The sequence below is a fragment of the Rhinopithecus roxellana genome, chromosome 8 (genome assembly GCF_007565055.1).
Source record: "Rhinopithecus roxellana isolate Shanxi Qingling chromosome 8, ASM756505v1, whole genome shotgun sequence".
Taxonomy (NCBI): Eukaryota; Metazoa; Chordata; class Mammalia; order Primates; family Cercopithecidae; genus Rhinopithecus; species Rhinopithecus roxellana.
Genome location: NC_044556.1, coordinates 45848555 through 45863556, shown reverse-complemented (window position 1 = coordinate 45863556; position 15002 = coordinate 45848555). Strand labels below are relative to the sequence as shown.

General features: G+C 49.2%; 2 protein-coding genes and 1 non-coding gene across 7 annotated transcripts in view; 2 read left to right on the top strand and 1 right to left on the bottom strand.

Annotated features, from left to right (window-relative positions):
* The window catches only part of CGN (cingulin), a 29455-nt gene extending 18088 nt beyond the window's left edge, over positions 1–11367 (top strand). Inside the window, exons 11-21 of the mRNA XM_010387157.2 lie at positions 2127–2336; positions 2664–2870; positions 3239–3496; positions 5077–5247; positions 6647–6808; positions 7709–7798; positions 8269–8352; positions 8449–8567; positions 8910–9018; positions 9403–9566; positions 9883–11367. Coding sequence (XP_010385459.1) covers positions 2127–2336; positions 2664–2870; positions 3239–3496; positions 5077–5247; positions 6647–6808; positions 7709–7798; positions 8269–8352; positions 8449–8567; positions 8910–9018; positions 9403–9566; positions 9883–10024 — 1716 coding nt within the window. The 3' untranslated portion in view covers positions 10025–11367. The remainder of the gene's footprint in view (positions 1–2126; positions 2337–2663; positions 2871–3238; positions 3497–5076; positions 5248–6646; positions 6809–7708; positions 7799–8268; positions 8353–8448; positions 8568–8909; positions 9019–9402; positions 9567–9882) is intronic.
* Positions 326–431, bottom strand: LOC115899443. The gene has a single exon (XR_004059148.1). It is a non-coding gene; the product is annotated as a small nucleolar RNA SNORA44 (small nucleolar RNA).
* A 1599-nt stretch (positions 11368–12966) lies between the features above and the next one.
* TUFT1 (tuftelin 1) overlaps positions 12967–15002 on the top strand; it is a 44891-nt gene continuing 42855 nt past the window's right edge. For 3 of the 5 annotated variants that reach the window (XM_010387155.2, XM_030936418.1, XM_030936417.1), the window contains exon 1: positions 12992–13104. In XM_010387155.2, coding sequence (XP_010385457.1) covers positions 13045–13104 — 60 coding nt within the window. In that variant the 5' untranslated portion in view covers positions 12992–13044. Of the gene's footprint in view, positions 13105–15002 lie in introns of all 5 variants that reach the window. The other 2 variants (XM_010387153.2, XM_010387156.2) reach the window with 2 other exon arrangements.

Here is a 15002-nt window from a genome sequence, read left to right as displayed (position 1 = left end):
TTAGAATTTCAGTTTATTAATTTACATGAGAAATATCATCACATTGACTGGAATGCTTGTGTTGGCACGGCCTGGTTACTAATGTAACAAAACTAATTAGTAAAAGAAAAATAGCAGAGTATATGGTCTTGTATTGAAGATTCACTACATATTATATAACCCTTTAGCCTAATTATGGTACTTTCTGAATTCCAGAAGTAGCTAATAGCAAATAATTAGAACCAGAATTCATATTTTAATTTTCTTTTTAAAAGAAATCAGAGCTGTGCCAGTATTTATTGTGTAACATATTTTGGTTTTACATACACACACACACACACACACACACAATAGGAAAGACGAGTGGCAGCTGCAGGTATTATGCTGACCTGTTCTGTCAAAGTCTCTCCAGGTTGCTCTTGCATGCAGTTGGAGATCCCATGACCACACTATATATATATATATATATTTTTTGAGGTTGAGTCTCACTGTGTCACCCAGGCTGGAGTGCAGTAGTGCGATCTCAGCTCACTGCAAGCTCCGCCTCCCAGGTTTACACCATTCTCCTGCCTCAGCCTCCAGAGTAGCTGGGACTATAGGCGCCCGCCACCTCGCCCGGCTAGTTTTTGTATTTTTAGTAGAGACGGGGTTTCACCGTGTTAGCCAGGATGGTCTCGAACTCCTGACCTCGTGATCTGCCCGTCTCGGACTTCCAAAGTGCCGGGATTACAGGCTTGAGCCACCGCACCCGGCCGCACACTCTATTTTTTTAAGCAACCAGTTGCACTAGTCATACCTTCATGTACTCTCCTTTCCCTTTTTTTTTTTTTTTATGGAGTTATATTTTACGTGCTGTAAAAGTCATCTTTGTGTACAATCCAATGGTTTCTTTTTTTTTTTTTTTGAGACGGAGTCTCACCGTGCCACCCAGGCTGGAGTACAGTGGTGTAGTCTGGCTCACTGCAACCTCCGCCTTCTGGGTTCAAGCCATTCTCCTGCCTCAGCTTCCCAAGCAGCTGGGATTACAGGCACACACCACCACGCCTGGCTAATTTTTGTATTTTTAGTAGAGACAGGGTTTTGCCAAGTTGGCCAGGCTGGTTTTGAACTCCTGACCTCAGGTGATCCACCTGCCTCGGCCTCCCAAATTGCTGGGGTTACAGGCGTGAGCCACTGGTGCCTGGCACCCAGTGGTTTTTATTATATTAACAAAGTTGTACAACCATCACCGCTATTTAATTACAGAACATTTTCATTACCCCCAAAAGGCGCCAAACCCGTTAGCAATAATTCCCCCCACCCAATGGCAACCACTAATCTACTTTTTGACTCTAGATTTACCTATTCTGGATATTTCATATAATTGAATCCTATAATATACGGCCTTAAGTGTCTGGCTTCTTTCACCTAGCATAGTGTTTTCAAGGTTTGTCCATGTGGTAGCAAGTGTGAGTACTTCATTCCTTTTTGGTTTTTTTTTTTTTTGAAACGGAGTCTCGCGCTGTCACCCAGGCTGGAGTGCAGTGGCGCGATCTTGGCTCACTGCTAGCTCTGCCGCCTCCCAGGTTCACGCCATTCTCCTGCCTCAGCCTCCCTAGAAGCTGGGACTACAGGCGCCGGCCAACACGCCTGGCTAAATTTTTTGTATTTTCAGTAGAGACGGGGTTTCACTGTGTTCGCCAGGATGGTCTCAATCTCCTGACCTCGTGATCCGCCCGCCTCGGCCTTCCAAAGTGTTGGGATTACAGGCGTGAGCCACCACGCCTGGCCAAGTACTTCATTCCTTTTTATGGCTGAATAATATTCCACTCTGTGGGTGTACCATGTTTAGTCCAGTCATCAATTCATGGACATCTGGGTTGTTTATACATTTGGGCTATAATGAATAATGCTACTATGAACATTCACGTATGTATAAGTTTTTGTGTGAACACACATTTTCAGTTTTCTTGGGTTACCTAAGAGTGGAATTGCTGGTGATATAAATGGTAAATCTGTGTTTAACTTTTTGAGAAACTGCTGAACTGCTTTCCGAAGTGGCCACATCATTTTTCATTCCCCCGGCAGTGTGTGAGAGTTTCAGCTTCTCCACATTCAGGTATCTTAGTCTGACTCTAGGTGCCCCATCACCTCCCATTTCCTTCCAGGAGCTGCTCCAGACACAGGAGGAGCTTAAGGAACTGCAGGCAGAACGGCAGAGCCAGGAGGTGGCTGGGCGACACCGGGACCGGGAGTTGGAGAAGCAGCTGGCGGTCCTGAGGGTTGAGGCTGATCGAGGTCGGGAGCTGGAAGAACAGAACCTCCAGCTACAAAAGACCCTCCAGCAACTGCGACAGGACTGTGAAGAGGCTTCCAAGGCAAGGGGAGTGGGCACAGGGCTTAGGAGGTGGAGGCTGAGGGTGTCTGGAGGGCTGAGGAACCAGAGGGTGTGGAAAGTTACCTGTCATGGGTATGTACTGACCAGTTCCTGGGTCCTAGGCGTGTGGTTCAAAGAAGCCAGGATTTGGCAGGGGGAGGACACCTATATCTCTGTAGGGGTGGGATTTTCAGGGAAGCGTCTGGCTGGTGGCAGCTCCTCTCTTTAAGCCTCATTCTTATGGGCGGTCTTTGGGACGGCTTTCCTGGGTTTGGTCAATGGCCCCAAGCACTGGGGTCCGAGCTGCCACCCCCTGAACCGTCCTTAGGCTAAGATGGTGGCCGAGGCAGAGGCAGCAGTGCTGGGGCAGCGGCGGGCCGCAGTGGAGACAACGCTTCGGGAGACCCAGGAGGAAAATGACGAATTCCGCCGGCGCATCCTGGGTTTGGAGCAGCAGCTGAAGGAGACTCGAGGTCTGGTGGATGGTGGGGAAGCGGTGGAGGCACGACTGCGGGACAAGCTGCAGCGGCTGGAGGTCAGTGCTTCTGCCCTCCCAGCCCTCTCTGCTCAGCCCTGGTGAAATACTCCTATGCTAAACAGTCATCAGTTTCACTTTGTTCTTAGTGTGCATCTGTTTCGCCTCCCCAAACCCTCTGTTAACCTTGGGTCTATTTTCTGGAGTATACTTTGGCGCCAGTGTTCCAGTCTTCGCACTGGTATTTTTGTCTCTTATCTCTCACCCTTTGCTTGCTCTATGCATCTTGATTTCTTTGCTAGGAGCCTGTTTTCATTGCGCACCATTTTCATAAATACCTCATTTCTCCCGTCCAGCTACCCACCTCCAAATAACTTGAACCCAAGTTTTGCCTTTTCTCAGTCCAACCCTGCTTCCCTACCTCCCAGGCAGAGAAACAGCAACTGGAGGAGGCCTTGAATGCATCCCAGGAAGAGGAAGGGAGTCTGGCAGCAGCCAAGCGGGCACTGGAGGCACGCCTAGAGGAGGCTCAGCGGGGGCTGGCCCGCCTGGGGCAAGAGCAGCAGACACTGAACCGGGCCCTGGAGGAGGAAGGGAAGCAGCGGGAGGTGCTCCGGCGAGGCAAGGCTGAGCTAGAGGAGCAGAAGCGTTTGCTGGACAGGACTGTGGACCGACTGAACAAGGAGGTGGGGCATGGGGTATTCTGGGCCTTTAGGAAGAGGCCTAGCTCATCCAGAAGCTGGCCTGAGGGGACAGGGGGTTGGGGGAGAGGGGTTGGTCAGAATGTGTGATGTTTATGGCTAGGTGCGGTGACTCACACCTGTAATTCCAGCACTTTGAGCGGCTGAGGTAGGCAGATACCTGAGGTCAGGAGTTTGAGACCAGCCTGGCCAACACAGCAAAACTCTGACTCTACTAAAAATATAAAAAATTAGCCAGGCGTGGTGGCTTGTGCCTGTAGTCCCAACTACTCAGGAGGCTGATGCAGGAGAATCACTTGAGCCTGGAAGGCGGAGGTTGCAGTGAGCCGAGATCATGCCACTGCACTCTAGCCTGGGTGACAGAGCAAGACTCTGTCTTAAGAACAAAAAAAAAAAAAGAATGTGTGATGTTTGCTTTCCTCAAGTACATTGTTAGAAAGACCAAGACCAAATCTTCTGGAAGGAACATCCTTCCTACCTCCCCTCCATGTTTTTCCTCTTTCCCTCACATCCCATTCCTTTATGGTCTTCATTCTTGGAGAGCATCTCCTGGGATTCTCCCTTAGGAGTCTATAAAACCTATATACAAGAATCGTCATTGGCTAGCGTGGGCAACATAGTAAGACTCTGTCTCTACTTTAAAAAAAAAAAAAAAATTAGCCAGGTGTGGTGGCTTGTGCCTCAGTTTCTCTATAGATGAGGAACTGAGACCCAGAGAAGATAAGTAACTTGCCTATGGTTGCTAATTAGTGGTAGAGCCAGGATTTGAACCCAGACATCTGTATTCCCAGCTACTCGGGAGGCTGAGGTAGAAGGATTGCTTCAGCTCAGGAGGTTGAGGCTGCAGTGAGCTGTGACTGCCCCACTGCAATACAGCAAGAGCCTGTCAAACAAAAAAAAAATCTTCATTGGTAGAATTTTAAATTTCGGTGAGGGGAAGAAGAAAAGAAAGAAAAAAGAAAAGGAAATAAATTGCTTTTCCTGCTAAGGTTCTCCTCCCAATCTTTTTGTAAAACAAGAGCAAACACGTAATATATTACATCAATTCTAAAGTGCGCATTTTATCATTTGTCAATGAAAAATGCACATTTTATCATTTCTGAAATAGAGTTTGTCTTACAACTTGTGGTATGTTATAGTTCAATTGGCAGATTTTTCTTAGTTGTACATCTTATAATCATTGGCACCTTGGGTTTGCTGAAATGGTCATTTAAGACTTACTTTGTATCAGGCACTGTTGTAAGTACAGAACTTCACATAATTAACTAACGTAATTCTCACAACACCTTGTGATATAGCTACTATTCTTATCCCATTTTATAGATGGGGAACGGAGACCCAGAGAGATAAGTAACTTGCATATGGTCACTAGTAAGTGGTAGAGCCAGGATTTGAACCCAGTCATCTATATATAACTATTAGCTATACTAGGAACCTAGGCCCAGGAAAGAACAAGAGAAGGCTGCCTTGTGAGGAAGGAGACCCTTGGGGGAGAGTCTTGGGAGTCTGGGCCTGGACAGAGACATTTATATACAGTGCTGAAGACCCTTTTCTCTGTGTTTCAGTTGGAGAAGATCGGGGAGGACTCTAAGCAAGCCCTGCAGCAGCTCCAGGCCCAGCTGGAAGATTATAAGGAAAAGGCCCGGCGAGAGGTGGCAGATGCCCAGCGCCAGGCCAAGGATTGGGCGAGTGAGGCTGAGAAGACCTCTGGGGGACTGAACCGGCTTCAGGATGAGGTAGAAGCCTTGGGTTTGAAGGTCCTTGCTGCTTTTTTTTTTTTTTTTTTTTTTGAGACGGAGTCTCGTTCTATCGCCCAGGCTGGAGTGCAGTGGCGCGATCTCGGCTCACTGCAAGCTCTGACTCCTGGGTTCATGCCATTCTCCTGCCTCAGCCTCCCGAGTAGCAGGGACTATAGGTGCCCACCACCACACCTGGCTACTTTTTTGTATTTTTAGTAGAGACAGGGTTTCACTGTGTCAGCCAGGATGGTTTCGATCTCCTGACCTCGGGTTCTGCCTGCCTTAGCCTCCCAAAGGGCTGGGATTACAGGCATGAGCCACTGTGCCCGGCCCCATCCTTACCTCTTAACTGAACCTGTGACCAAGGGTCCCTGGGGCCCAGGTTTAGGTCTAATGACTTGCAGCATGGAGGAATATATTGTCTGTAGAGCAGTGATTTTCAAATTCTGTGGCTTAGAGCCACCTGGGGAGATTTTAAAAAATCTCCACACCCAAGCTGTATTCCATACCACTTTAGTCATCATCTCTGGGGATGGGATCCAGGATCAGTATTTTAAAAAACTCCTCAGGTGATTCCAGGTTGTGTAGAGACTTTAAAAACAATAAAGAAGCTGGGGACGGTGGCTCACACCTGCAATCCCAGCACTTTGGGAGGCTGAGGTGGGCAGATCATGAGGTCAGGTGTTCGAGACCAACCTGGCCAACATGGTGAAACCCCATCTCTACTAAAAATACAAAAATTAGCCGAACGTGGTGGGCGCCTGTAATCCCAGCTACTCAGGAGGCTGAGGCAGGAGAATTGCTTGAACCTGGGAGGTGGAGGTTGCAGTGAGCCGAGATCGTGCCATTGCACTCCAGCCTGGGCGACAGAGTGAGATTCCGTGTCTCAAAAAAAAAAAAAAAAAGACAGAAACAATAAAGAAAATGAATGAGGGCAGGTGCAGTGGCTCACACCTGTAATCCCAGCACTTTGGGAGGCTGAGGCAGGCGGATCACAAGGTCAGGAGATCAAGACCATCTTGGCTAACACGGTAAAACCCCATCTCTACTAAAAATACAAAACATTAGCCAAGCGTGGTGGCACATGCCTGTAGTCCCAGCTACTCGGGAGGCTGAGGCAGGAGAATCGCTTGAACCTGGGAGGTGGAGATTGCAGTAAGCCGAGATCGCGCCACTGTGCTCTAGCCTGGGTGACAGAATGAGACTCCATCTAAAAAATGAAAAAAAAAAAAGAAAATGGATGAAAAGTCAGTCTGCTTTTTATTGTCACCATACCACTGGTAATTCTAAAGAGTGACAGTGATTAAATGTTTCTGCCCACTGGGCTGGACTACTCCTGCCCTTCAACCTTCACCTTGTTACTACACTGAGCTGTGGCATTTTTACCCCTGCTTAGATCCAGAGGCTGCGGCAGGCCCTGCAGGCATCCCAGGCTGAGCGGGACACAGCCCGGCTGGACAAAGAGCTACTGGCCCAGCGACTGCAGGGGCTGGAGCAAGAGGCAGAGAACAAGAAGCGCTCCCAGGACGACAGGGCCCGGCAGCTGAAGGGCCTCGAGGTGAGGGCACTGGGGTGTGACCTGTGGAAAAGGGGTGGGACTTCCAAGCCTCTTTCTGTACTAGCAGTCAAAACTGACAGCCCACAGTTGATGAGTTTTGTTTGGCTGCAGTATTTTAAACAACTTTGAATCAATTGCCAATGTTTAGAAATTTATAGATGTCACCTAAAAATTTGGATTTCTAGTTTCTTTTGTATTTGGCAGATATGGTAATACTGAGTGTCTTGTCCTGAGTCTGCATGGCAACAGTTGGCTGGAGCTGAGCAGTGGGTTTCCCCTTTAGAGTGAACAGTATTCTTCAGTTTGCTATATTTGATAATAATAATAACAGCAGCAGCAAACATATTGTGCTGTGTGATAGGCACTTAAGACAATCCTCAGAATAACTCTGTGGGGTAGGTAGTCTTGTTTTCTCCATTTTACAGATGAGGGAAACTGAGGCACAGAGAGATGAACTTGTCCGTGGTCTACTGCCAGGAAGCAGTAAATCTGATTTTCAGACTGGACAGTCTGGTCCCATGTATATACTCTTCGCCTCTACATGGTACTGCCTCCAGTGCCTCAGTTTCTGAGTCTCTTCATCTCAGCCTTGGCCCAGGTACTTGGGTTTCTCTCTGTTTTCCCATTAGAGAAATAGGGTTTTCCAATGAAGAGTAAATTCTGGAGTTTGCCTGTCTGTCAAAGGGCAGTGACCTGCCCCGACCTGCCCGTGGTGCCACATCTGGTCAGCAGAGGGCGCTGGCTCCATGGTGGCTCTGGGCCCCGGCAAGTACCAAAAGGTTACAGGGATGTGCAAGAGAGAAAAGTCTGTTAATGCTGGCGTTTGAGAGGCTCCTGGTCTGAGTCTGGCATTCTGGTGTCCAGCATTTGGGACAAAATTAACTTGTTCTTCTGTCATAGGAAAAAGTCTCACGGCTGGAAGCAGAGTTAGATGAGGAGAAGAACACTGTGGAGCTGCTAACAGACCGGGTGAATCGTGGCCGGGACCAGGTAACGCCCTCTTTATCCCTCATCTCTGTTTACCCCTGACTACATCACCTCTTGGTTCTCTCAAAAACAACTCTACCCTCCCATCTTTCATCATCTGGCTGCCGAATCTGTGCATGGCTGGGTCTATTTCAGGGTCTCATCTGCTTTGGGAAGGGTTGATCAGTTTCCTTGGGTGGAAAGAAGCCAACAATTTGTGTGGAGGAAGGGATCCTGGTGGCCTGGGCTACTCTCTGACCTGAATTGGGGCTTCTTTAGTTTACAAGGGATACTAGTTCCTGGTGGGACGAAGGAGGCCCTGTTTACATCCTCTGCCTCCTCCCATTTGAATGTGCTGTGATTTTTTAGTTGCCTGGGAATTTTTGGATTCAGGGTTCAGAGACCATCCTCCCATGACTCGGCCTCACTTGGTTCAGCTTGCTGGTTCATCCTTAGCCCTCCCCAAGTCTCGTCCTCTCACTCATCCCCACTAGGTAGATCAGCTGAGGACAGAGCTCCTGCAGGAGAGGTCTGCTCGGCAGGACCTGGAGTGTGACAAAATCTCCTTGGAGAGACAGGTGAGTGGGGAGGGGAGGGTTCTTAGGGATAGACCCCAGGAGGCGGGTAAAATGGCCAGTGGAGTGCTAACTGTGGAGGCTTCCTATCTCTCTCAGAACAAAGACCTGAAGACCCGGTTGGCCAGCTCAGAAGGCTTCCAGAAGCCCAGTGCCAGCCTCTCTCAGCTTGAGTCCCAGAATCAGTTGTTGCAGGAGCGGCTACAGGCTGAAGAGAGGTGACATAAGCCTATCCTTCCTCCCTCCCTTCCTCCCTCCTTTTCTTCCTCCCTCCTTCTTGGCTTTTCTCTTCTATAGCTCCCTCCATCTTCCACCTCAGATGTGGCCAACCTGGCCTGATCTTTAGGGAACCTTTTCTCCTGATAGAGAGCAAAGAGAGTTGCAGAAATTCTGAAATGTGAATGATCTCACTCTCCCTTGTTCTTTGAATCTGCCCTGGATCCTGCCCAGTCTAACGGTGGGGCTCATGACTGAGAGATGTCCTTGGGGACAGTAGGGGGCCAAGTCAGGATTCCCTTAGAAATGGGGTCACTCATAGACATTCTTCTATCTCATCTTAGGGAGAAGACAGTTCTGCAGTCTACCAATCGAAAACTGGAGCGGAAAGTTAAAGAGCTATCCATCCAGATTGAAGACGAGCGGCAGCATGTCAATGACCAGAAAGACCAGGTGAGGACATGGCACCCTGGGGCCAAGCAACCCGGGGCAAGTATATATTATATGTTTTCCTGAAAACCAAGGGAGGCCCTTATCCCCCATAGGTCTTCCAACCTTAGACTTTCCTTGTATAAGGACAGAGATTAGATTGAAAGGGCTAGACTAGAGAAGTCGTAGTAAGCATATATATTGAGTCCTTATGATGTGCTAGGTTCTGTAAGTATTACACATGTGTTAATACATTTAATCCCTAAGACAACCCTGTGAGGTTAAGGAACTTGCCCAAGGCCACATTTTTCCAGCGACAATTATCCCTTGACAAGATTGTTAAGGGGGAGGGTCCCAGGCCATGGTAGTAGATGCTATTCCAATGTGTGGACTTGGTATCCTGCCCAGCTAAGCCTGAGGGTGAAGGCTTTGAAGCGTCAGGTGGATGAAGCAGAAGAGGAAATTGAGCGACTGGATGGCCTGAGGAAGAAGGCCCAGCGTGAGCTGGAGGAGCAGCATGAGGTCAATGAACAGCTCCAGGCCCGGATCAAGTCTCTGGAGAAGGACTCCTGGTATGGGCTGCCCTTTTGCCCTTGCTCCATAGGGACACTAGAGCAGGGAGGGAATGGTCTCTCCTGTGCTGGATAAGGAGGAGAATCTCTAAGATGGGACTGTGTAGTCACTTGTTTCTGGTCGGAAGCCAGTATATTTATTTCTTAGTATCTCAGCCACCATCCTGTACCTCATCTCCCCAAATCTGATTAGTTGGGGATTTTGTGAGTAAACTTTAAGCCTTAGAAGAATTGGGGTTTCTTTTGTACGAAAAGGGTGGCTGTCTCAATATTTCTTTTTTCCCCTCCCTAACCATTATTCTTCTCTCTGAGTCAGGCGCAAAGCTTCCCGCTCAGCCGCTGAGTCAGCTCTCAAACACGAAGGACTGAGCTCAGATGAGGAATTCGACAGTGTCTACGATCCCTCATCCATTGCATCACTGCTTACGGAGAGCAACCTACAGACCAGCTCCTGTTAGCTCGTGGTCCTCAAGGGCCCAGCAACCAGGCTCAAGGCCTATCCCAGCAAGTGCTGCTCTGCTCTGCCCACCCTGGATTCCACATTCCTATGGGTGACCCAATTATTCAGACCTAAGAAAGGGAGGGGTCTGAATGATGGTGATAAAAAAAACACATCAGCAATAAGCTGATAGATGGACTTTCCACTGTAGGAGTGGATATTTCAAGCCAAATGAGCCCTTTCCTCAAGTGCCGACACCTCCCTCATCTCTCTCATAGTGGAAGGATGGTCAGCATTAGGCTGATAGAGACTGAGCAGGATAGGAAGGGATAGAAATTGCCATGTGTACAAAGCTTTATTTTTTAGCCCTTACCCCTAAGGCTCAGGGAAATACCCTATGTTAATGTGCTCCCTGGATTCCTGCAACTCATTGTCCTTCCACCCTAGAGCAGGGTGAGGGGAATGTTATGGGTAACGGACATGCAGGCATGGCTCTACCCATTTCTTTGCACAAGTATGGGGCCCATGTGGTCGTCCCCATATCCTTCCAGTTCCTATATTTTTGTCTTCTTCCTTTCCCCTCTTCGCCATTCCTACCTTGCATTTTTCCCCTCAGTGCCTTAGCCAAGGTAAGGAGATAAGGATGCTCTTCTTGCCTTTTATATCTGCACATTCATACCTCTCCAAAGACCAGCTTTTGCCCAGCCAGGGCCCTCAGCCTTCCCTGCTGCCCCAGTGATTGAGAGAGCTATTGGGGGTTTCTCTGCCAATGAGCCGCTGGGAGAGGGACTTTGGTAGGGTCATGATAAAGTGGCGGGGGTCTGGTCCTGCTCAGGGTTTCCATCCTTCCTCCTCTCCCTCCTCTGTGACTGTGGATATGGTTATAAGGTGGTTGCACCTGGGAGCCCTGACAACTGTCTGCAGAAGTTCCAGAAGTAAAGGTGTCAGTCCCTGTGGCCTTCCTTGGGGCTTCTCTGACCAGATGTACCCAACTTTGATAAAAGAACCAAGGGACCCTCGTTTTCTGAGGTGCTTGGCCCTGATTCAGGGCTTTGCAAGGGGTTAGAAGCTGACTGTAAAAATAGGAAGAGAGAACGGAAGACATTTATTTCTCCTTTGGATTTTGGGGAGAACCAAGTCCTGGTAGGGAATAGGTAAGGGAGATGGTTCACGTCTCATATTTCCTAAGCAGGTTGTATAGGGAGCCGGTGGGAGGAGGAAGGCTGTTTTCACGAATGACTTGTAATGTCATGATTAAAAAAAATTCCTATATTCTTCTGCAAATTGGACATTCTTTTCCAATCCAATCCAGCCTTGGTTTTATCTTAAATTAAATATTAAAATTATACATTTATATTGAAATCCTTGATTTGTCTTCTCATTCTTTTTCTTGGCTTATTTGGAGGTCCAGGTTTTATGAAGTCATATTAACTGTACAACTTAGGGGCCAAAGCTAGAGTTTTCTTCACCTTACTTTTCAGAGGCCCTTTACAACACAGCAGGTGGGACCTAGGAAACTTGGAGATGTTTATGGCAGCCCCATTCTCTCCTGAACAATATTCTGGGAAAAGCAAGGACAGTAAATGCCTTTTTTTTTTTTTTTTTTTTTTGAGACTGAGTCTCACTCTGTCGCCCAGGCTAGAGTGTAATGGTGTGATCTTGGCTCACTGCAACCGCTGTCTCCCGGGTTCAAGCAATTCTCCTGCCTCGGCCTCCTGAGTAGCTGGGATTACAGGCACCTGCCTCCACACCCAGCTAATTTTTGTATTTTTAGTAGAGATGGAGTTTCTCCATGTTGGTAAGGCTGGTCTCAAACTCCTGACCTTGTGATCTGCCCACCTCGGCCTCCCAGAGTGCTGGGATTACAGGCATAAGCCACTGTGCCCGGCCAGCAGTAAATGCCTTTTTGAGGGTTAGAGTAGAACAGACCAGAACTGGGTTTTATTCCCTTGGGTCATAGTGATAACCCCAGCATTCACTTCCAGGTAGAAAAATCCTCATTCATTCCTAACTGGTATAGAACCCAGTCCCTAACTGGGAGGTGGGGACATTTCTGCTGTTCCTGCCCTAGTGTTGCCTTGAAGAGGGAGCTGGCCCTTCTCTAGAGCCTATTGCCACGTATAGGGGTACTATCCACTCAGGAGTGAGTCAGACCTCCTCCTGAAGTATTCTGTCTGCTGTGTGGACCATAGCCAAGTGAAGCAGCCATCTGCCAAGAGCAGCTGGGCGGGGAGGATGCTCCAGGGTCCTGCTTGGCCAACCCCCTCTTCTAGGCCCCCAAGATCCCAGCCTAGACTTGGGGAGAAAGTGCAACTGGAGAAGTCAAGGCTCATCCTTTCTCACGAACACAAATTCCTTTTAAGGCAATGTGTCCCGCCTCTCCCAACCATATAAGGGCAGCGTCAGTAAAAGAGCTTCTGCAAAACAAGCAAACAAGCCCCACCCAGAGCCTAGCTGACTGGGCCTCCTGGGCCTCTTGCCAAGGAAGTGCACCTGCCAGACTGGCTTAGGCCAGTCTGAGTGAGTTGGCCCTTGGTGCCTGCCTTTCTGCGGTGGAGGAAAGGTTTACTCAGCTCTACAAAGCCTACAGGCTGGTTTACGTATAGGGAGAGGAGCATGTATGGAGGAAGCTTTTGCAGGTTCCAACTCCTCATCCTCTAGGAGCAGGCAGGGTGATTCCCTCTGATCAACACTGATCTTGGAGATGGAAGGCGACAAGATTAATGAAGAATGTTGAAGTGCAACCACATACTCTAGATAAAGCTATTCAGTTAAAGCAGCCCCATGTCTCTCCCAAGCCCCACCTTTGTGTAAATCCGAGCGAGCACCGATGGGGCACGTCCCAGACCCCTTGGCCCCGCCCACCTCACCTCCTCACCTATCGCTCGTTCTCGGCGAAACCGCGAACTGGGGGCGTGGCCTATCTTCAGCCCCGCCCCTGATGAGCCTATACAAGGGGGCGGTTCCCCGCGCGCCCGCGCAGTCGGAGCTGGACGGCGGCGGGGAGGGGTGGTGTGTGTGCTGCGACCCCGAGGGAAGATGAACGGGACGCGGAACTGGTGTACCCTGGTGGACATGCACCCAGAGGACCAGGCGGCGGTAAGAAAAAGCACCCTCGCCGTCTTCTCCGTTTTGTATTCCTGGTTTCTAAGTCCGCCCCTTCCTTGCCTCACGCCGGGTTCGCTGACATCACCTGGTGCCCGGCTTGCGCGGTCAGCCCTGCGCGGCGCTTCTTTTTATTCTTTTGCCTGCGACGGGCAGTGGGAGTCGCGGGGTGAAGACTTTTGAGGCTGGAGGGCTCGGGGCGCCCCTGCCCTTTGCTAGGACCCTGCGGCTCCTGCCTGGGACTCGGCGCCGGCGAGCCCGTGCTTGGGCCGCGGGTCTGAGGCGTCTTGTGGGCAGCCAGATTGGGTCATAAGAGAATGAGCTCAAGGGACTGGATCCCTGAGCGCCTTTGGACATTGTGTCCTGCGGAGGAGGCTTAGGCTTTCCCTTGGGTCGAGGGTCCTGGTGACCTCAGAGGCCCTCCAAAGAATTTCATTATGGTGCTTTGGATAATCAGTAACAAGAAAAAGGGTAAATTACAGGGCTTGGACTGGAGGGTGGGGGGCAAGTGGGGGACAGTAGGACTCAAACTATTCCGAGATTGGCTAGGGACTCTACCTTTCGCTAAGAGGGATAGGGCTTTCAGCCTGGGGGTCACCTCTCGTCTTGGATTTCTCCTTCTTCCCCCTTGTAGTTCTGTTTTCCTCCCTCTATCTGCCTCCCGATAACTTCCTGGGACGGTGTGTTAGTTTTACTTCCGTCTCCAGCCTCCAGGCCCAGGGATAGTGGAGGAAGGGGAGGGAAGTGACTCAAGCGAGGGCTTCTGGAAGGAGAGAGGGTTGCTGAGAAAGGGGGCTTTCTCCAGTGCAGGCTAGTCTACCCCGCTCTCCTCTTTCTCTGGCTCCCAGTCCCTGTTCTTCCCACCCTAGCTGACCATATGGTTTTTCCTCTCCAGAGGCTGAGGAGGGTAATTTGTGGCTGAGTGTTTCTAGGCTCTGTTGGGGAACTTAAGCTAGATTAGGTGTGTACTATTTCATCAGCTTCCAAGCTATTGTGGGTGGGAGTGAAATGAAAACTAAAGTGATGGGGAACTTGGGTATCATTCCCCCCCTCCCACATCTGATTCTCTTACCCTCTGCCTGCCTCATCCTGCTCTTGAGGTAGAGCTAACCCAACTGCAGCTAGATTATGGCTCTTCTTCAAACTCATTTCAGGTTTAGAATACAGATGATCATTTAGTTCTGTTCCCAGTCCCCTCTCCATTTCTGCCCAGGCTATGAGTGTTTTTGCCACAGTAAAATACAGATGTTGCTATTGGCCAACCCCAGTTGCCCAAACCTCATTCGTCTGTAGCCTGCCACATCCCCAGCTATGAGACTCTGAAGAGATGTAAGAAATCCATCCATTATGTGTCAGCCACAAGTCCTACTCCATGCTCTTTGTTTTTAAGCAACGAGGGTCCTGCTATGTTGCAGGAGTTGCAGTACAGTGGCTCTTCACTGGTGCAATCATAGCACACCACAGCCTTGAACTCCTGGCTTCAAGCAATCCTTCTTCCTCAGCCTCCTGAATAGGTGGGACTTCAGGTGCACACCACCTGTAGCTTCTCTTCCATGCTCTTGCTCTCTCTTTTGGAATAGTTGAGGGAAAAGGGTATGAGATAAATAAAGGAGAAGGATGTTTGGGCTGCTTTTTGCTTCCTTGCTATATAGAAAAGAGATCCAGAAAGAAGTCTAAGACCAAGTTGGCACTAGCAGTGTTAATGAATCATTAACCTCTACTATTTTTTTCTTTCTTCCTTTCATTTCTTTCCTCTTTTCTTTCTCTCTTTTTTTTTTTTTTTTTTTTTTTTTTTTGAGACAGGGCCTTGCTCTGTTGCCCAGGCTGGAGTGCTATGGCACGATCTCAGCTCACTGCAACCTCCACCTCCTGGGTTCAATAGATCCTTCTTC